Source organism: Corella eumyota, chromosome 7 (genome assembly GCF_963082875.1).
Source record: "Corella eumyota chromosome 7, kaCorEumy4.1, whole genome shotgun sequence".
Classification (NCBI taxonomy): Eukaryota; Metazoa; Chordata; class Ascidiacea; order Phlebobranchia; family Corellidae; genus Corella; species Corella eumyota.
In genome coordinates this window covers 7262711-7285210 of record NC_137496.1, presented here as the reverse complement: position 1 = coordinate 7285210, position 22500 = coordinate 7262711, and the positions used below count along the sequence as shown (strand labels likewise).

Genomic DNA, 22500 nt, shown 5'->3' with positions numbered 1-22500 from the left:
TTGGTCTTTATATATTTTAGAATTTAATATGGGAATTAAATTTTAATAAATATTTTTTATAGTCATAGCACGTAATGTTATAAAAAAAATTTTTCAACTTACAAATGGATGTTGTTACATACATTATAGCTTTAATTAAATAAACTAAAATTAAACTTTAATAAGAATAAATCATGTGCACAGCAAATAAAAAAGAGCGGCCGTTAGCATGTGATTTTATCTTAAGCAAACATTTTGTTTACAAACCCTCAATAATTCATAGCACACTGACCTTTGCATAGCTTACAGTCTTATAAAATAAAATTTTTTAAGTAAAATGTTTGGGTAATCATCCTTTATATAAAGCTGAAGTACAAAATAATTATTTTTGTTTAGCGTTTGCTTTTCACTATTACATAACCGAGTTTGAATTAAAAGCATGAAAATTGTTTAATGTCTATATAAAAAAAGGGACTTTTAAAATTTTAAAATAAACAATTTTTAACCAAAAAAATGTTATTTAGGCAACATTAATGACAATTATAAACATTACATGTTTTAGTTTTTAATTGGTATTAAAAAACTTGTACATACTAAACACATTGTACCCACTGCAAACAGTCTATTTAGAGGCATTTGAGGCAACTATATGTGATGAAATAAAACAGATTGACAAAATGTACTGGAAAAAAATGAAACTAACAAATTATAACTTTCTTGTGATGTTAAACGACGGTTTATGGACATGTAAACATAAACAAAGTGATTGATGATCACTAAAAATCTAAAATTTTGTTTCTTATTATTACCAATTTAAGAATTATAGAAGATAAATATTTTATTATTCTTGTACAACCCCAAGTCGGTTTTGCTAGCTCTATTATTACTATGAGACCCAAAAATGGGGGAGGGGGGTTGTGAAGCCAAAGAAAATTTTGATCTTTTTTTTGATATATAGAAATACTAAATTCTCACAAAACTTAAATAAAATAGTGTGGTAATATTTTTACCAAAAAAAGAAAAAATCTGAAGTAAAACTATGTTATGTTTACACAATTGAACTACTTACCAACTAAAACTTAACCTTTAAGGTATTTCATATAGTGTAAAGCAGGAAAATTAAAAATAAAACTATAATTTGTTTAAAGTATATAAATATATAAAACACAATGTTTACAAAGCTTTGAAATACTAAACATAGTTAAATAAAAAGCCCAATGTTGTTTAAAAAAGTTAATTAATAAATATTAATTAAATTACTAAATCTGTTATTTCAACATCTAGAATTTTTTTCCATAATGTAAGAATAACTAAAATATAAATTGTTAAAATTTTAACTAATTAATAAATTAACCCAAAAATATTACAAACCAATATTTATTATTTGTTAAAAATTATACAGATACAAGTTAAGTTGCAAAAATAAATATTAAAACACTTTAAATCATGATTGTTGAAACAAGGGGGGTGTGGTGTCATTAAAAATATTAAATCTAAAAGTTAAAATTAGTGGTAATTAATAAAAATTAATTTAAAGTTTTATGATTATTAATTAATACAAAACTGACATTTCATCTATGTAAAAAAATGGATTCTTGAAATGTTGAAATTATTAGAAAATGTTCTACACGACTTTTTATTCCAACTAAGTCTATAAACTTTGTTTATGACCCTTTACTACAAGATTATAGACATTTAAGTTTGGTGTGTTTAACTCATTCCTTTTGAATATTTTAATCATACAAAAGTATAAAAAAAATCATGTAAAATATTTTTCACCCTTTTTTAATTTCAACGTTTTTTTCTATTTTTCAAAACAGCCTTATTGTAAGTTAATAGGGTAATGGGAGTAAACACATAACTCTATTTACAAACTTTTCACATTATTATAAAGAATTTTAATTTAAAAAATTTCAAAGTAAAGTATGTACAATAACTAATATAACTAAAAAAAATTAAAAACAAATTATATATAAACTTTTAAAAGTACAAAAAAAAAAAATTTAGAAAATAAAATATAATATTTTTTTAGCAAATAAAATATAGAAAATATTTAAAAGTAATAAAATCTTTAAAAAAAATTTCAAAAACAAAAAAACAATTAAAATGTAATTTGGATTAAATTAAAAACAATATGTAAAAGAATATTATATTATTTTCAAATATTTTCACAACACTGACCTTCACACGATGTCGTCAGTGAGTAAGTCAATCCCATAGAGGCTCCCACCAGTGGTTGCTGCTACAATTATTTTGTGAAGCAAAAAAAGGTCGCGAGTCAATTTTTATACCTTAAAAAGCAGTTTTTATTAATCATGTTTTTATTACATTTTTGCCTAACTTACAAAAAAAATTTTTTTCAGATATTTGAGAAGTTAATTTTATTTGTAGTGTATAACTATTTCTTTAAAATTTTATAAATATAATATATATATATACCTATTTTGTGCAAAAAATTAAAAACATTTTACCTATGGTTTAAGTACTCAAGTTCCAGGCTCAAGTAGAAGATAAAAGATTAATTAAAAGCTGAGTTAATTAAAAGCTAAAAAAAATAAAATATTAATAAATTTATCGTCAAAATAGAATTTGTGTTTTCTAAACATTTACTTTATTATTTTTTTAACCCAAATTTTGAAGACAAACAAGAAACATGTGACCTTTTTAAACAAAAAAAGTTACCACAAAATAAATAAAACATTTAAATTAAATTAAAAAAAGTATCAGTTTAAACACTAGAAATTTAAATATACCAACACTTAATGTTTTTAAATATACCAACACTAAAAAATATAAAATTTAACCGTGATAATAAAACTCTCACTCAAAATTTTGATTTGCAGCAAGGTCAGTTTCCAACTTGGGAACGTCATTTTCTTCATTCCATAACCCCATGACTTCATTGTTGTTGGTCGTGACCAAACCATTCCGCTAGTAGAACATTTTCACAACCCTAAAATATTAACCAATCTAATTTACATGAATCAAAAAGTGGGAACAAATAGTAATAAAGTAAAGATAAAAGTATTAAATTAAAAACAAATATTAAAAAATTGAAAACAAACTTTTCCCAAATCTTTTCCGAAAATTCTCCTCCAAACAAGATTCCAGTCCCTTGCGTTTAAACAATCAACAACATTTCTCGAAGTCGACACAAACAAGTGTTTTCTCACCGAGATCGAACTTTAAAAATCAACATCATAGCCCTGCAAGTTTTGAATTGGGTGTAAATAATGAGCAAGTATATTTTAATTATAAGAAACTAAGGAAAATAATCGGCAGTGTAGTAGTCAAAACACTTAGCTTTACAACCTGGATTTAATTTCAAGTGCTCTTATGCTGTAACCCCTTGCATAAGGTGCCTAAAACAATATAAACTCCCGTTGACAAGCTGAGCCAGCACTTATTCAGCAGCTCTTGTAAATTTTCAAAATTAACAACATAACCTTAATTTGTTAAAATTTTTCAAATACACCCTACGTAATTAAAAAGACTTTAAAAGTAGAAAATGTCTATTATAATACGGTTCAATATTGCTCTTTATGTTAAGTTTGCTTTCTGCAGGAAAAATTAAAAAAAAAGTACAACAAACGGCTCCGAGAGGACAAAATAAGTTCATTTTCCTATGTCTGCCAGCATATGATCTTACGACGATGAGGTCGTGCGTCACGTGACTCGCGAGCGTTGGGACTTTCCCAATTTACAACATTTACCTTTAAATCCAGATATCTCAAAAACTACTTGACTTTACCTGTTAAAACAGTAAGTTTTATTATATCAAACTGAATATATCAGACAGTAACAAAATACAACAAAGAATGGATGCAAGTGCTGCGACGACATAAAAGTGTCAACATGCGCGGAGGTCGTAAAAAGAGTGGCTGTTTTTTACCAATACAAGTGCGTAGCCATAAACGCCTACAGATTAAGCTTTGTAGCAATGAAGATTGTGTTTCTTTAATGATAAGTGACCAGATCTACAATAACAATCCGTCAACACAGTGCATACATTTAAGTTCAGTTACTTATGCATGGTTTAAAAGTTTTCCTGAACTGAATACAGCATGTCTTCAGAAATTGTTTACTCTTTAGGTTACAACAATATCAACGAAAAATTATTTGAATGACATATATGTTAAAGTTGTGAAGAAAATTTACCTTTGGTTGTTTATGCAGGCTTTGATTTTTGGGCTATAATGACAAACATATGTATTTTTAGTGCTTACTGACAAAATTGTTATAAGTTTTAACAAAGAGTACTTTTGATAAAGAAAATGGACGATGGTCTTGCAAATGTCCATTGTCAAATCAAAATTATTCTTGCAATCATGAGAATGCATGCAAGTGGTTAATAAGTCAAATAGACTTCACATTATTTAAAAAAGATGTTTTTTTTTTCAACAACTGTCTTGAAAGATAACATTGAAGAAAAGTCACCACCAAACATATTTTTTTCCAGGAGAGGTTTGCTGCCCGCAATATTCAAATAAAATCTTATTGGAACAAAAAAGAAAAAAGGCTACCGTGTATGGCTTCGGAAAAGTCTGGAATGGTAACAAATTACAATTTATTTTAATTAAACAAAAATATAAATATTTATTTATTCTTGTTTCAAGTTACCACTGCTAATTGCAATTTTGTAGTCGGAATTCAGGAGTATGCATCAGGATTTCATAATTTAAACAACAAAGTGTTGATTTCCTTAAAACCTATACAATACCTTACGAAAGGAATCAAGGTTTGTTTTTTAACAACATCACTTTTACTTAAAAAAAAATAAAACACTTTAAAAGTAGTTCTTCGTAGAAATGTTGGAGTTGAAACAGGATTAAATATGATATTCAATAAACCACTTAATTAAATTGATAGCATTAGGAATGCATTTTATCATTTTTGTGCCATACTTGATATCAATTATCATTTTTCTTGTTTAAAGTGTGGAGTTTCTCCTAAAATTGTCATAGCAGATGGCAATTGGAAAAACACTCGGCGTCCAGGTACATTTTTAGTAACGATCTATGTAATTTTTATGCAATATTGATTTTCTTTATAAATAATTTTATATATATACTTTAAATTTATAATTTTTAGGAAAATAAAACATATATTAGCAATATTTTTTTACCCGAGAGTGGCAGCGTGTTTGAAAGAGTTATCTGTGTATCTAAGAGAACAAGCCACAAAAAATCTAAACACACGGTCAAAATCTTGGACAGAAAGACGTTAGAAGTGTGAACACGGCAAGCGAACCACAGTACCTGTAAAAACCGTTTGGTTACCGAGCCACTGATTGCAAGGCGAAAGGTGTAATGTAAAAAAATGTTTCATATGTGATAAAGCAGGCCATATTGCCAAGGATTGCCGGGCACGTTCGACACGAAGAGAGAGCAAAAGGAAAAGACCCATGGCGAAAGAAGGCCAAAAATTTAGACTTGGCATTAGGCCGGCCCATGCTAGGCCCTAGTAAGGTATTTGGTCTCGACCATTGCAATCACGCTAGCGTCGGCAGGCACGGCAACACCACGGGAAAGCGGCAGTGAGCCTAGCATAATAGTAGTATAACCAAGCGTGGCCCGTGCTAGATTCTATGCTAGGCCTGTGCACGGGCAATGGTGCATGGGCCAAGCTCGCATAATCGAGTACGGCCGATATAACATTTCCATGCAAGGCAGAACCATGGGCCAAGCTGGATAATCATGCATGGCCCTAGCATAATCGGGCTTGCGCCGATAGTCGGCCGAGTTAATTTTTTTTGACTTGGCAGCAAACCGCTAAAAATTGGCGACAGTAGCTTCTATGCCCAGTAGCAAGCAAGTAAAGCCTAACGGTAAACTCTTTGTTAGAATATTTTTGTCGGATGACGGAAGAAAACTTCTAGGGAGATTAAACCGTTAAGTTTTACGAAGAGGGGGGGGGGGGGGGGTGGCGTTTTATATCGTGCGTTTACGCATCCAAACGTAAACAACGGTAAGCCGATTCAGTGGTCGTGCCGAAAGTTTTGCATATAAAAATATTGGGGATAGCACAGGTCATGTAAAATTTGCTACAAGACAGTTCATAAAGGAAAAGTGACGAAGGCGCCACTGGTATATCTTGACACTTGTGGATTATACAACCTAAGATGTTGCTAAAGCTTCAGAACGCACGAAAGAAATAGAACGTCTTTTAAAAATTCGTCACTTAAATTCGTTATTTAGCACCGCCACCCCATGTGTATGGCACATTGAAGTCCATGCTAAAGCGACTTTGTTGTTAAAAAGCCAAACCAATGGCATCGTTATACAAACCATTTCAAGCTGCTGTAAGTAGAACGGTGCGTGGGCCAATGCATATTTCAAAGGAGATGTGAACCAACATTGCTTTAGAGCCAGATGTTAGAAATAGCTGTTTGTAATTGATGAAGCTAAGAGAACGCATCGACAAAACTTTAAAAATAGCAAGGGAGGCTATGAAAAAGCTACAAAAAGTACTTCGATAGCAAAACGCAAAGTATTTGTGAATGGTGATTTGGTTCTTGTTTTGTTACCAACTGACAATAGTAAACTATTGATGCAGTGGAAGGGTTCATTTCGAGTTGTCGAAAGAGTTAGAGCGAATGACTTTAAACTGGGTATTAACGGGAAGATAAAGTTGCTTAATGTAAATTTACTTAGGAAATATTTTAGCAGGAAAGATGCTTTTAAAAGAGACGATTGACAGCAAAAATGTCGTTGGTAATTTAACCGTCATCGAAGAACATAACGATCTAGAAGAGCAGACTTTGGACGACGAACAGTTATTGAATTGAGAACACCAAAGTGTGTAGAAACGGTTGACGATTTAACGTTCGGTGAGCAGCTTACGTCGTCACAGTAAGAAACAGCGTTTGAAGTGGTAAGAAAATATCGATGTTTCGGGTAAAATAAACTGTGTAGAGCAGGGGTGGGCAACCTTTTTACCTCACTGGGCCACATACGCAACTAAATAAATTAGAAGGGCCACATAAATAACAGAAAATACAAAAACAGTATTTATTTACATACATACACAAATACTAATTAATAAATGTTTAAAAATTAATGTGACATCTGATTTTGCTTGTCCTTTGTCAGTAAATCAATGTTTGGAGGGATATTTGTAGTACTAAGAATAAGAACATCATTTAAATGGGCATCAGTAAGTTTTGTCCTCAATCGATCTTTTGTGTATTTCATTTTTGAAAAAAGTTGTTCGCACACGTACGTGCTACCAAATAGCGACACCATTTGTTTTGCGTGGTCCGTTAAATTGGTGTACTTGTAGTTGGAAAGAAAGTTATCTTTGTAAAAACTAATCGCGGATTTTGTTGCGTGAAATTTTGCCTTGAGATTATCGTCACACTGCAACTCTATCAGCTCCATCTGAAATCGTTCAGGAACATTCTCCACATCTACGTCGAATGGTGACGAAAATAACTCAAAATCTTTCTTATGTTTTTTAAAATCAGAAAATCTTAACGAAAATTGACTTTCCAAATCATGTATACACGTAGCAAAAGATTCGTGCAACGTTGAGTCTGGATTAGTATACTTTTTCAATAATGGAAAATGGGCAAAATTTCTCTTTTTAAGTTGGACGTCCCACAAAGTTAACTTTCTTGGGGGGGGCCTTTACATGTCCATAAAGTTCATGGACAAGTTGGTCCTTTCCCTGCAGTTGCGTGTTTAAATGATTTAAATGCGTAGTTATATCAGTTAAAAAAGCCAAAGACTCGAGCCAATGTGAATCGCGAAAATGCGATGCATCTTTATCCTTACTATCGAGAAATTGTGCTATCTCCTCGTGCAATGAAAGCACTCGTTTCAACATTGATCCGCGACTTAGCCAACGTACGTTGCACATATATGTAAGGTCCCCATACTCAGCATTGAAATCTAACAACAGTTCTTGAAATTGGCGGTGATTCAAACCGCGCGACAAAATGAAATTTACAGTTTTAATTACGGTACCCATGACGTCGTTAAAATTGACTGTTTTAGCACAAAGTGCCTCTTGGTGTACGATGCAATGTAATTTTATGAGTTTCCTTGTTACACCACGTTCTTCTAAAAACTTTTCCATTAGTGCAACAACTCCCTTTGATTGACCAACCATGGCTGGAGCCCCGTCTGTAGCCATTCCAACAAGTTTTGATACATCAATTTTCATATCTAAGAATAATGCGTGAAGTTTATTAAAAATATCCAAACCTGTGGTGGTACCTTTCATTGGAACCAGTTTAATAAATTCTTCAAAAACTTGAAAATCTGAAAACACACCCCTTATAAATACGGCAAGCTGAGCTGTATCAGTTGAGTCAGTACTTTCATCGATTGCTATACAAAAATATTCAAGCTCATTCAATGCATCTCGCAAAGATGCTTGAACGTCAGATGACATTGCTTCTACCCTGCGCGTGATAATTCTTCTTGACAAACTTATATTCTCAAACAACTTTGTTTTTTCGGGACAGATAGCGTCAACTGCAGCAATAATACACTGTTTGACAAAAACACCGTCACTAAAAGGTTTCATCCTTTCAGATAAAATCTTAGCCACAAGAAAGCTGGCCCTCGTGTTTTTTTCAACATCTAAATTTTTTTTAGTAAAAAAACTTGTTTCCTTCTCAAAACACGTTTGTAATCTTTCAACTTCTGTTTGCCTTAAAGTCCCTGTTAGCTCACTAAACTTTTGCGCATGTTTTGTCTCGTAATGTCGTCTGATATTTGAAACTTTATATACTGAGACATTTTCTTTGCATATTAAACATGTTGGTTTTTGAAAACGCTCAATAAAGAAAAAATCCAAAGTCCATTCGTCTTGAAACTTTCTGCATTCTGAATCAACTTTTCTTCGCTTAGCCTCCATAGATTTATTAACCTTTAGTCTTGTATAAAGCTAAATAAACCGAAAAATTAAAAACAATCACACGTACAGTTGCTATTTTACTTAAAATATATTTCCTGTAGCCCAAAAAATTTCGCGCGCAAAAAACGAATGGGATTATTACTTTGGGTGTGACAATGATTACTTGTTACGCAATAACTAAATTGTGATAGTGTTGTAAGGTCAAAGTATATGTGTTTATATATATATATATACTTTGGGTAAGGTTGCAAACGTTATGCTTGACCTAATTATTAATTTAATGTGACGACTTTATAAAGCTTTATGTCGCGCTTCGCTGCGGGCCAGTTGCCTATACAAATTTAATAGAGTTTCGAGGGCCGGTATAAATCAGTTGGCGGGCCGTATGTGGCCCGCGGGCCGTAGGTTGCCCACCCCTGGTGTAGAGCAAAAAAAATTTAACGTCACATGTTTTGATCCGGTCTAAACCTTATCCGGTACCATATGGGATACGAGGTAAATTAAAGGACGACATTGACGGAATGCTATAGATGGGTGTAATTCAGAGATCTAAATCGCCATTTGTAATTGTGAAAAAGTACGAACTGAATTTGTAGACTTCAGGAAATTAAATAAATTGACAGTGTTTGACTTTAAACCTATGGTTAAAAATTATTTGTATGGGTCAAAATTGACTTTGCAGTTGGACCACCAGCCCTTGGTTCATACAGAACGTGCTACATTTATTAATGACCGTGTTTTGCGATGGGCAATGTTTTTACAAAGTTATCGTATAAAGTATGAATGTGTTTAAATGTGACAACCTTGCTTGCCATTTTTCAATAACAAAATCTTATTTGTCATTAAAAAAATTGAAACAATGGTTTTTATATCAAGATGTTCAGTACTGGAAGAAAACAAGTCTTTAATAAATGACCTAAACAATAACATTAAAGTTAGTTTTATTGTAAATTTGACTACATTTTATTTCAGAAAAATGTTAACTAAAAATTATTAAATAAACTCTAAATGTAATAAAATGATCACTGATAAATTTATAAGAATTATTGAAGTGATATTCAAAATAATCCCTACCCTTAGCTACAACTAATTTAAATTTTGATCCTTAAAGGTACTCAATACCGAAGCATATTTTTAGGTGGTTGGTTAGTGTTTTATAATAGTGACTGTACCTATTTGTGAATCTTCACTCACACATTGACTTAAAATGTTAGCTTCTTCGGCTTCGGCAAGTGCTTTCGAAACCTTGAGTTCAGAAGATATCTGTTCCCTTCGTAAATTTGCTTCCATGTTTATTCTCATTTTTTTCTTTCTCATACTCAGCCTCTGCCATTATGCGGCTTTGCTCAAGACGGAGTTGTGTTTGTTCTTTAAGCCCTTCTGCTCGCAATCGTTTTACCTCTGCCTTCCTGCTTCTTGAGCTTGATAAACTTCCTCGATTAGATACCATTTGAGATGAATCTAATTCTAAACGTATTTGTTCTTCGGTGGATGTATCTTTACAAGCCTGTATGAATTGTTCGTAAACATCTTCTATGTTCTGGTATCGCTCTTTAATTTCAGCAATCTTAGTATTCGCCTCTTCCTTTAAGTTTTCTTTTATTTCTGGAATTGCATTATAGTATTCGTTACACTGCCCGAGGCATTTGTGCATTATGTCGTCTAATGCTTTCCTTTTACATACCACTTGCTGGTAGTTCTTTTTGTCCTTAAGAAGGAGTTTAATGGCACCTAGCTGCCTTGTCACATGAGATCTAGTTGACTTCTAGTAACACCTTTTGTGTTATACTCTTCGTTGTTAGTAAACATTGTATTAATGCTCTATGCAGACTCAGTTGAAAATATGGTCTCTAGGATGTGTAAATGCCACAGGTATTAGACCCTATGTCTAATACTGACAAAAATAAAATTGTCTTGGAACCTTGCTTGAGGTAAGTATTAGACCCTATGCCCAATACTGTCACAAATAAAGTTGACTTCGAACCTTGCTTGAGGTAAGTACTAAACCCTATGTATAGTACTGTCACGCATAAAGTTGACTTGGAACCTTGCTTGAGGTAAGTATTAGACCCGATGCCCAATACTGTCACAAATAAAGTTGACTTGGAACCTTGCTTGAGGTAAGTACTAAACCTATGTATAGTACTGACAATTAAGTCTTTTATGGTTGATGTGATCTTCTTACACTTGTGTACAAGCCTTGAAAATTGCAGACTTGTTACCCTTTGAAGGTTATTTTATCTTTAAAAACTTGTGTAAGTACTAAACCATATGTATAGTACTGACACAAACTGACAACTTTAAGAAACTTGCGGTGCAAGCCAGAAATATGTAAACTTTGAAAACTTGTATAGTCTTACAGTTGTGATTCTACAGCTTGAGTAATAAAGTTCAATGACAAAATTCGTTTAAATTAGATTTAAATTCGTTTTTTAAAGGTTAAACATCTCACATTTTTTTGTATATATCTTTATCTTCGATGTGGGAAAGTCGAATGCGCGACTTTAGAGTAACATCAGTTACTCCGACCCAGTCTCGAGTTGCCTGTGGCAGTTTGGGATATTATAGATTATAATTGCCCGGTCATTATACTGCTAATTAAGTGCTGGCTCAGCAGGGGTTCATACCGTTTATAGCGCCTTACTCAAGTGCGCTACAGCATGAGATCAGTGGGTATTAAACCCACGACCCCATGTGTGGTGTAGCAAGTGTTCTTACCACTACACCACGCTGCCGGTGGTGTAGTAATAACATACACACATGTCCTATATACCTTATTCAAATAGAATAGAGGTAAGTTGTTATACACTTCAAAGAAATAACACTTAACATATATACATGGATTACAGTTAACACTAGCTCATTGGGACCTCAAATCTATACAAAAATGTTATGAAAACTCACAAATATCCAAAATCACAAAAAAGTAAAATGACATGCGGGAATCCCATCCGGGACACTAAAATATTAAAACATAGAAATACTAAACAATATAATACTAAATTTGTCTGTAACAGGTAATAAGCAATACCTTTAATTTTTTTTGTGGCCGGTATATCCCACCCACCCGTTACACATTTTGTTTTTGGTTATCGGGCATGTGGTTCATTTGTTTGGGTGTCATTTATCAAATATTACCGTTGTTTCTTAAACAAAGAAATTTTTTTGCCACAGCATGTTAAAGTGTAAATCAAAAAATTGTTTAAACTAATCATTAAAAAGTGTTTTATCAAGTTCACTGAAAGACAAAAAATCACAATAGTAATAGAATAAAAAATGCCACTACAACAAACTAAATTTAAAACATAAATCTTTTCTAATTTTAAAACATGCACTTTCAGAAATTTTTAATTCTATCTTTCAAAAACCTACCTTTTCAAAAAACAGTTTTCCTTCGCAAATCTTAGTTTTTAGTTACCAAGCACTGAATTGTCTGTAGCATAAAGATAAAATTGCTCGTTTTTTCATAAAGCAATCTTTTTATGTTTGCCAATAACTCTTTAAATTTTTATTTATTATTTCTAATAAAACGAGAAAAAATTACAAGAAAAATCTTTATTATGAATAAAAGAAGCAAACATTTTTACAAAAGCATTAGCATAATTTAGGATTTCTTTATCCTATGGTACAGTTGGGTAGTAGGATTATGTTGTGGTTTATAGTATTAAATCCTTACCGGTAAAATTGTCAATTTTTAAAATTTTTTCTCTCTCTTTTCTTCTTAGGACATACAGGGTTTTGTTTATGTCTTTGGTTTGGCTGGCTTCTCTTTCTTTTCTTTTTATTTTGTGGCGTTAGCCACAAGTATCTCTTTTGATTTATTTTTGTTTAATTTTTTTTTTATTATTTCCATAAGGATAATGAAATTTAAAACGCAAATGAACATGAACAAAATTACATTTACAATTACACTATAAAATAACAAGTCTCTTCGCTCCTCATATGGTGGGGGCGGTTCCTCCATTTGCTTCTGAGATCACCCACTCCTTGAACTTGTGTAGGTCGAGATCTTCCAGCCAGCACATGCATTGTGCGTCTTGTGGAGTGTGTGGGCAGCCTTCTGTTGTTTTGACTGGCTCTTCTTCTTTTTCCTTTTGGTTTGTCGCGCCAGTGTCAGTTTTACGAATTTTTGTTATGAACTCGACTTCTTCGTCGTCGGAGTCGCTTTCGGGTATCGGTCGTTTTCGTTTGGGTGATTGCTCTACCTCTTCTTCCTCGTCGCTGTCTTGTTTCAGACTATTATTGAATGCCATTATGTTTTGAATTGAATGTCGCTCGTTTTCGTACTGAGTTTTAATTTTTTGGGTGGTGCTTCTAGCTTTGCCTCGTTTCCCCACTCCGGCTCGGTGAAACGCCTCTTTATTGGACCGAGATCCCCCATCCCAGCCAGGCGTTTCACCGGCTCTCTCACATTGGTTGTTATGAAGGCGCATGTTGCACTATTATCTTGGCGATTGCCATGAATCTTAGCACTTCAGTTGTTGTGATACTTAAACTTCACAGCGCTGGTAAGTTGGTCGTTGAAGAACGATGCCCCCGCGTCATCGATCTTAATCATCTCATGCTTGAGAAATAAGTATTGCACCGACCATGGTCTTGCCTTTGCCTGCTGCGCCATGAAGCATGGAGTGCTGGTTCAGTCGGATACCGTCCACGTTGCGATCTCGGATATCAAGTGCGGCACCGACCAAGCCAACCTTTAGGTCAAAGTTTGTCATTGTCATTCCGTTGTTTTTGATGTTCTTCGCCTCTTTTATTATGTTGTTGACCATCTTGGCCGCTCCGGCTGTTGTCTATGGGCTGGCTATGTTCGACATCTTGCCGAAGGCCTTATTCATTTTGGACTTCTACGTCCACCAGTCCATCATGCCAAAGGCACGCTTGACAAACGTTTCGAAGAAAGTGAAGTCCTTCCTGAATAAGGCCTGTTTGAAGGCATTGACTGCTGGCTTGCTGTCAAACTTGAGAGCGACCTTCTGGCTGTGGCTTCATAACTTTTCATGCCTTTGCCCTTCGTATCGTTCGTGATTTCTTTTGCCAATATGTCGGGCATTGACTCTTGGTTGCTTTTGTACATATATTTCACCCATTGCTGGAGCACCTTGACGGGTCCAGCCCATGTTATTTGCATCCCAAGTTGCCTCAGTACGTCGAGGACCGTTTTCTTCCTAATGGCTGGAGTGAGTCCCTCTTGTTTTTTGCGCCATAGCAGACCATGGTTGTGAGGCTCCACTCCAGCTACTCCACCCTCTCTCGGCCCCACCACGATGTAGCACGTTGGCGTTTGGAAAACTTCTTCCGACCCATTGGCCACCGGAAAGCACCATTTGCGGGCTCGGAAGGAGTTTTCGGCCGTCGTGTTGGCTCTATTTCCCCATAGTTGCATGAGTTCTTCGAATTGTTTAAAAACAAGCCAAAAACAAGTTCATTGGCTAGTTAAAGGGTAGCAGACAATTGAATTAAATGATTTTGTTAAGCCTGATAACTTTTTCAAAATTAAATTATTACTAATTGATAATTCGTGCTTTTTGTAGATGCTAAAGATGCTTCAGCCACAAGTGGCTGTGCATTACAAAAACTGATTTAAATATCTAAGTCACTATAACATGGGATGGCATTGACTTCGTAAAATAGTCTTGAAGTTCATAGGGTGAAGACAAACCAAATTGTGTAATCACCAAAAAAATGTATTTTAAAATTAAATGACCTTAAAATTGTCAAATAACGATACAGACTTAAAAATAAGGTTGTTCTCATGCAGCTGTCATTTTAACGGTATCGTTTAGGGATTTGTGATATGCTACCAGCGGTCGTGTTGCAAAGAGGTTCTTGTATTCCACTTCTTCACAATGGGCAAGTAAATAATGTCACCCTGAAATACAGCAGCTACACTGGCGTTCAATAACTCTGAAAGTGCAACCGGGGTAATTTCTACTTAATATTTTGTAAATTGTTGCCAATTTTGCTTCGATTTGGCACGTTAGCATTTATTTGTTGGTTTTTCATAACAGCCATCAAAATCGCAGCTACTCTTTGATTCAAATTGTTGGGATTAATGCAAAACTATTTGCCTTAAATATGTTAAGATCAATGCGAAACTATTTGCTTTAAAAGGGTTTTCTGTAAAATTTTGAAAGTAACTATTTTGTAATTTTTTGGGATAAGTAAAGGCGCTTGAAATCTAGAGGTAGTGGTGTGTCCGTGTCAATTCTGTAAGTAAAATTCTTTACGAAATTTCCTTTAACAAGTAAGGACAATGGTCGGCGATTTCTCTCAAATGAACACCAATGTTTGGATAAGAAATATCTGGTAAACTTAAATTAGACAGGACACAAGTGAGGCGAGTTTTTATTGGTAGACTTATTAAATGTGGTAGTGTGGTTTTTATGGTGGTCGGTCAATTTAACCCAAGGATAATTCAACTCCGAAGGATGTTTAATGAACGTATAAGGCCGCTGCACACATCAGTGTATAGCGCGTCGTCTAGCGTTTATTCGGCGTGACGTCAGACGACTAGCGCTAAGCGTCAGACGCGCCGTCCGGTCGTATAGCACACGTGGTATGACGTCTAACGTTCGGTCTGCAACCGCTGCATTGTTACGTCTATAGTATGGGCCAAAAACAAAAAATGCAGAATAGAAAAAGCTATAAATAGTATTAAAAATAATACTATGCCAAAAAACAAGTTACATAAAGATTTTTGTAGTAAAGTTTATATTTATTTACAACTGGTCGTTGTGTTAAATTTGCCCATTAACAGTCATTAGCTGATCAGACAAAAACGCTTGATCTTGGTCTTTTTTTTATAAAAATTTGTATTAACAAAGATAAATAGATATGGACAATAATATTTTGCTTGCCCTGTATTTGCAACAGCAAATAATTCTTGCTGTTTTCTAAATGCCAAATCACTTACTTCCTCAGGCTCTGTCACAAACTCAACCTCCAATAGATCTATATTAAAAATAACAACAAAGTAAGTTAAACTATTTTTACTATTAGTTTATAGACATATTAAATAAATTGTAAGCTAGATAAATCGTCTTACTTTCAGCACTGGTCTCATCAGCTGTCAGATCAAGAAATGAAGCTGATGTTGATGGTTGGGTAGGGTTCACAGTGTCCGCAGCAACAGGAACGAAATAACTTACAGTTCTAAATCAATATTAGTTAACTTTTAAATAAAAATTTATAGAAAATCAGATTTAAATTAAATTATAAGAAAACAGATTTATAAAATACTAAATTATTTACGGCCTATGGCGAAGGTGGTCCTCCAAAAAGCTAATGGAGTTATAAAACTCCCATCTTATAGAAGTCACAGCACCAGATCCACTTCTTGTGAAATCTTTCAACTTATCTCGTAAGCTTTTCCATCTTGTTATGCAAACTTCAACTAATTAGAACACAGTCATAACTTGGATTAGGTTAAAGAAGTTCAATAAACTTGGTTTTAATTGCTTACAAAAAATTGTTTTTACCTGATTCACCCATAACTTCACCTATTTCATTCCAAGCATTTCTTTTTCTTATGGCATCCTTATAAAACTGGTGCTTAGGTTTATATAAAACCTCACGTTCTCAAACAAGTTCTATAAGTTTTTCGTTAAAGGCAATAGACATATTTAAAGCAAAAGGTTAGTTAGTATTATTGAAAAATAACAAAATATAATGACTGCAAAATCTGCCTTATCGAAAAAGACTGCGGTCAACTATTTAAACACTTGTTCAAACAAAGCAGGTAAAGATTTTACCAGAGTATGAAACTCAATGTTAGTCTCCTACCTTTTTTCACCCCCAATTCTGTCGTTTTTCTTATTATAGATTGGGATAAATAATAAATCAGCAGCTTGTTTATGTAGTGGGCTATTTCTGTTTAAAGGAATTAATGGCAGCAACTTCAAAGTCGGCAAAAACTTTTTGTGGAGTTGTGTTTGGCTGCAAAGCTCGGTAAATAATTTCTGTTTTGGTTAAGTGATAAAAAGGAAATAAGCGTTAGATAACCCCCGACACATTGGTTAATAACTCGAGTTTTAGTCAACCAAATTAAACAATTTAAAGTTTGCACGAAAGAAGAAGACTTCACCCACAGCAATCACCCATCAAGTTAACTCTATCGCCCCCAAGCGGAAAATGCGTAAACTTTAAATGTTAAAATTGAGGACAAATTTAAAATAAAGTCGCCCAAAAAATTTCTAAAGTTGGTGTTGCATTTAAATTGATCTACTTAACAACTTCTGAAAATTATAGCTTTCTAACCCAACCCAAATAGATTTTATAGACCACTAAACTAGTTTCGCGTAAAAGGTTTAACAATTGCAAGTCGAAACAAAAACATACAAGCCTTGTTTTTGTTTGCACATATGAAGGGTGTGCTGTTGTGACGTGTTTTTAAGTTAACCATGAACACTGGGCCCAAGAGAAAATAGTGTGGCGTTGGTGCGGCTCGAACCCGAAACTACCGGACTAAAAGCAACTAATATACGCAAAAAAAAACAAAAGTTACATCTATTGCCATTAAGCGGCTGTGATAAAGTTGTCCTAATACTTTTTAAAAAATTAGCAATCAGCGTAGTAAAATTTAATTTTAAAACTGTAACTTGCAAAATATATTTGTTAGAATAAATCTTCAAGCAAGTTTTAAGCTAACAAGTTTGGATTACCTCGACTATTTTTAGTATTTTAATCAGTTGGGGCCTTGCGTATAGATACTCATCTATATTTCGTACTCTATTAGGGCTTAATAACTGTTCAAGTAGTGAAGTTTATAAAATTCTACTTTATTTATTTTATTAACATTAGGCAAACGGTTAATTTAAAAATGAAATAAATTTATTTTTATGCAATGTTTATGCAGTAATTTATAACTTGCAAAAAAAGTTGGTGCTTTGTAAAGCTATCTTCTTTATTTCCATTAGCCTAGCCCACGAAATATTATCTCATATGAATAACTATTTTTAAGCGTAAATTTTTGAAGGACAGGGCATCAACGCACAGGGTATTTGGATGTTATGGCCGCCACAACCATTCGTCCAAATACCTACTAGTAAAACGAAAAAAAAATGGCATTGAATTTACTTCCTAAGTTGTTATACGCCGCCCAACAGTCGGTGTGGATTGTGGATCCTATCGCAACGTACTTGAGAATTAATGCTTCTAGTGTTTGCCTCGTGCGATCAGGCACCAATTCCAAAAAGCATTGCCTAAAATTAAATTGTAGTTGTAATTGTGCCTTACTAGTTTTAATAAGTTTAACGTGTATGTAACATACTTGGTTGTGGTGTCAATGCCACCGAAAATCCACTGCTGCGTCACAAGACGGCCCTGCCTGTTTCCGGGCTTACGCCGCGCAATAAGGGTTTCGTCGAGGGCGACGACATGCCCAGGTCCACCAATTACGTGAGGAGTGGACAGCAACACGTGACTGCAAATCTACAATAAAAACAACAATCCACAAATAACAAATGCATTTGATAATAACTATTTTACATTATTTAATGTTAAACCTATATCTCTATTGAAAGAAAACCAATCTACAATGGTTTTTGTAGACACTCCTGACATGATCGCAACGGTTGCATTCGGTAGATCAAGAGACCACAACATTAATAATTCCAAAAGCTGTGCCAGCGGAAGGTGGGACCTTTCAAAAAAGCTTCCTTTTCTGACATTTGCCGTGGCCTTGCAAGACTACTTGTAAAAATGATTTATAATTAAACAACATACATAGTCATTTTTGTTTTTTAAATTTAATTACAATACAGTATAAACATAACTTACGCGGTCGGGGCAATTCTATCTTTTTTTTCCAGGGTACGGCTGGAGTTACCCAGAGTCATAGGGATGTGATATTTGTCACAAATTTGGCTTGAAGCCAACAACCCCATGCGCTGGGCATACTCAACGGCCTTTTCGGTGTGATGAAAAATTCCTAATACCGCCAAATCTTTATATCTTATCTGGTCTGACATTTTCTTTAAAATGTTTTCTTTTTTACGTGCTATTTAATAAAGTATTACGCAATTAAATGATTGGAGAGATGTTAGTAAAAAAAGACAACAAGACCCAATTGTGATGTAGTTTCTCTCGTTTTTAACTATTATATCAACTTGAGCAATTTTTGTTTATTAGTAAATTTAGAAGTTGCTTTATAAATTAAACTAAATGCAACACTAACTTAGACATTTTTTTTAGTTAATTTGCAACAGACCTGTCTGCTCCATAATCCTGGATGTAATCAAAGATCTTGATTAGTTAATTAATTGTTGTTAAAAATTAAATCTTTTTTTATTAGGATGCCAAGCATATTTTTAAAACATTGTTATAAAATTTGTTTACAAGTTTGCTTAAATAAAGTATTACAACCAACTTTTAAAAACTTAAAAAAGCTACCGTTCTGTTCCAGTATCGCGGGCAAAGGAGGTGGAAGTTTAATTCTTTTCTTTATTTTTTTATTCATTTTTTTAAATCTACAATATAAATAACATAAAATGATAAAATCCTTAGCTTTACACAAGAATCAAAAAGCTACTTTTATAGGTAACCTTGTTTTAAAAAAACTTCTTACTACATGCTCGTTGAAATAATCTTTATATTTCAATAGTACCTACAGATGCTCAAAATTAAAACACATAAACCTCGTGGAAAAGTTAGAACGACTGCAATGAGATTATATTTTTTACATGAGGCTTTATTGTTAAAAAACAATTAGGACTGTGACGAAATAATAATAAAAAAGCTAAACTACGAATGTATATTTTATGTATTTCTATGTTTTCAATCTTATGATTTTTCTTTATTTAATTAATACCAAAATTAGTTGTGATGTTAGTTTAAAATAGTGTACTTAACTATTGGTGCTATTATTTTAGTAATTTTTTTAAATATGACCTTGTGGCGTAAACATTATTGTTATCGAAGCTTGTGTGTTTTATAGTGCGCACGCGTATCGGTGCGTTTTGCCTTTTTTATGTAGCCTTTTGGTGCGCTTCCTTCCATTTTGTTATCATTACTTTAAGTTACAAAATAAGAAGTTATTGTTTTTATTTTTTCTAATTAATTGTTTTTATTCTTTCTAGTCAGAATTTTGAAAGACGATAACTTTTGTTCTTTAAAACTAAAAATTCTAAATTTTTAGTATGTTTGTTATTATCCCAACGAATCGCAAACCTCCTATTTACGACATTTAATTATCACTAATTACTAATTAATAGGTGTTTGTTTATTAAAATTTAAAGGTTGTTATTAATTTTTTAAATCTTGGTCAATTGTATATTATGATATTACTAACTCAAAAACGAATTAAATTTTTGTCACTAATTCTTAATTAATAGGTGTTTGTTTATTTAAATTTAAAGATTGTTATTAGGTTTTTAAATTTTGGTCGGCTTTATGTTATAATATTTATAATTCAAAAATGAATTAAAAAATAATTCTTGTTTGTTTTTTTTATATATAAATGCTGGTTTGTTCATTTAAAATTAAAGTTCGATATTAAGCATTAGAAATTTGGTATGATGCATTTTATAATATAAGTAAATTGAAAACATATTTGAAAAATAATTTTTGTTTATTTATCATATTTAAATGCTTGTTTATTTAATAAAAATCAATTTTAAGAATTTAAAATTTACTATAATTTATATCCTAATATCACCAACTTAAAACTGGGTTAAATTTTAGTTTTTGTTTGTATTATATATATAAATGCTTGTTTGTTTATTAAAAATCAAAGGTTTGTAATATTCTTAGTTAATGTTTATGCATATCTTTTTTATTTATAAAAATTTATGTTAAAAATAATCAAATAATTTCGAACCATATTTTATTTATCAAATAAATCTAGTTTGGATTTTATCCTAGCATAAAACCATGTTTATATCGAAATGGTTCTTAACGCGTCATAGAAATAATTAATAGCCCAAAAGGCTTAATTGTTGGCCAGGTTTAAGTCGTGCTCGACCGGACATACCAACGAGGTCGTTATCTCCTTGCATCGGTTTTCGTCGCACGCAAACACATTCCTGAACTCGCCAACCTAAAGTAACTTTAACTTACTTTCAATCTATGACGTAGTTTTTCTCCTTTTCTAAGCTATTTACCCTTTTTAACACTATTTTCTTTTAGCTTATATAATATATGTATGTTTGAGCGACACAGTCTAGAGAGGAAAAGTGGTGACGGAGAGATATAGCGGCGGTGGCCGCGCAAACGGTCGTAGGGTGTACAGCGGAAGAGTGTATGTTATGACTTATAGTTTAAGGAAATAATATTTTTTGTTCTGTAACAATTCATAATTTGACTAAATTATATTGTGTTTTTGCGTATTAACTCGCCAACGTATTACCAGAGTTACTGAGAAGTATTTCTTACCTGTGAAATATATGACGTACAAGGTTATTCTGGTGTGTTGTTTATTATTTGACTCAGTCAGACTAAGTTGCTTAACAAAAAACGGAGTTAAACCTTTTATTAACTTAGAAGGTTCAACAATACAAAATAGTCGGATTTACCAAGGATATAATTCCAACACATTTCTTGGTAATCAAATTTACATCTTACAATAAATTAAATTATTTATTATTTACAACTATTGGGATTTAAAAATAATTAAAATAAGCTGGACATAAAAATGATAATTATAGATTGATAACAATAACACCAAATCCATAAATTGTTGCCCTTTTTCCTTAAATATCGTTAAGGAATTAGTTTTATTTCCGGCTTTTTTTTTCATCGAGTAGGTTTTTGGTAAATGTACAGGAATATTTTTGTTTTTTAACATGTATCTTATTAAAGTTTGATCTACACTGGATATCGGCAGAATGTCCCGAAATCTACAATTAATATCCAGAACCATGAGAACTAAAGTAGCTTAAATCACATTTTACTGTTTTGAGATAATCGAGGTTTTGTAAAAAAAATTATTTTATTGTTCTGAAGTTGTTTTAGAACAATGGATACTGTAAATAAAGGATAAAGAGCCAATTTAAATCATGTTTTTAAAAAGTATGTTGGGTCGCAAAATTTTTTTATCCTCGATGTTTGGACTACTTCTGTTTCAAATATTTTATAACCGAAACCCTAACATGCTGGACATAACTGTTATCTAAAGTATAAAACATTCTGAAATTGTTTTATTTATGTAGGCAAAATGCTGCTTGTTTTTTAAAAAGTTGTCTAACAAATTAATATGCATTCATAGCTGCCGAAATTCCTCATTAAAATGTATTGTTTAGGCAATTATTTATAAAGTTCTGTACCACCCATTTTTTTAAACAAACACAATTTAACAACAACTCAAACAAGTTGAATAACTATACTAACAACTAAAACAGAAACCTCAAAATGAAGTATCTAAATACTTCTATATCTTATTTGCTCAAATATCTAAAACTAAAAAAACTATCTACACCATTTTACATATAAGCGATACATTTTTGCCATGTTAAGATCTTTCGGAAGATACTGATTGTTTAAACTTTTTCTGTGTATTGACTTTTCAAAACATGAAATGTTTTAATGTGATTAGTAATGTTAACTTTTCTTTCAGGATTGACAGTATTGTGACTATGACCTTTAGTTTTTACCCTGTTATCACCTATTGATGTTCCAGTTGTAGTTCTTTTATTTTTAAGTTCATCGAACCCGTCTTTC

General features: G+C 32.7%; 1 protein-coding gene across 1 annotated transcript; it reads right to left on the bottom strand.

Annotated features, from left to right (window-relative positions):
- Positions 1-7034: 7034 nt before the first annotated feature.
- LOC145760262 (general transcription factor II-I repeat domain-containing protein 2A-like) lies at positions 7035-8844 on the bottom strand. Its single transcript, XM_082574136.1, has 2 exons — positions 7612-8844; positions 7035-7526 (listed from the first exon to the last, which is right to left on the bottom strand). The coding sequence occupies exons 1-2, from the start codon at positions 8842-8844 to the stop codon at positions 7035-7037; spliced, it is 1725 nt and encodes a 574-aa protein (XP_082430262.1).
- Positions 8845-22500: the final 13656 nt, after the last annotated feature.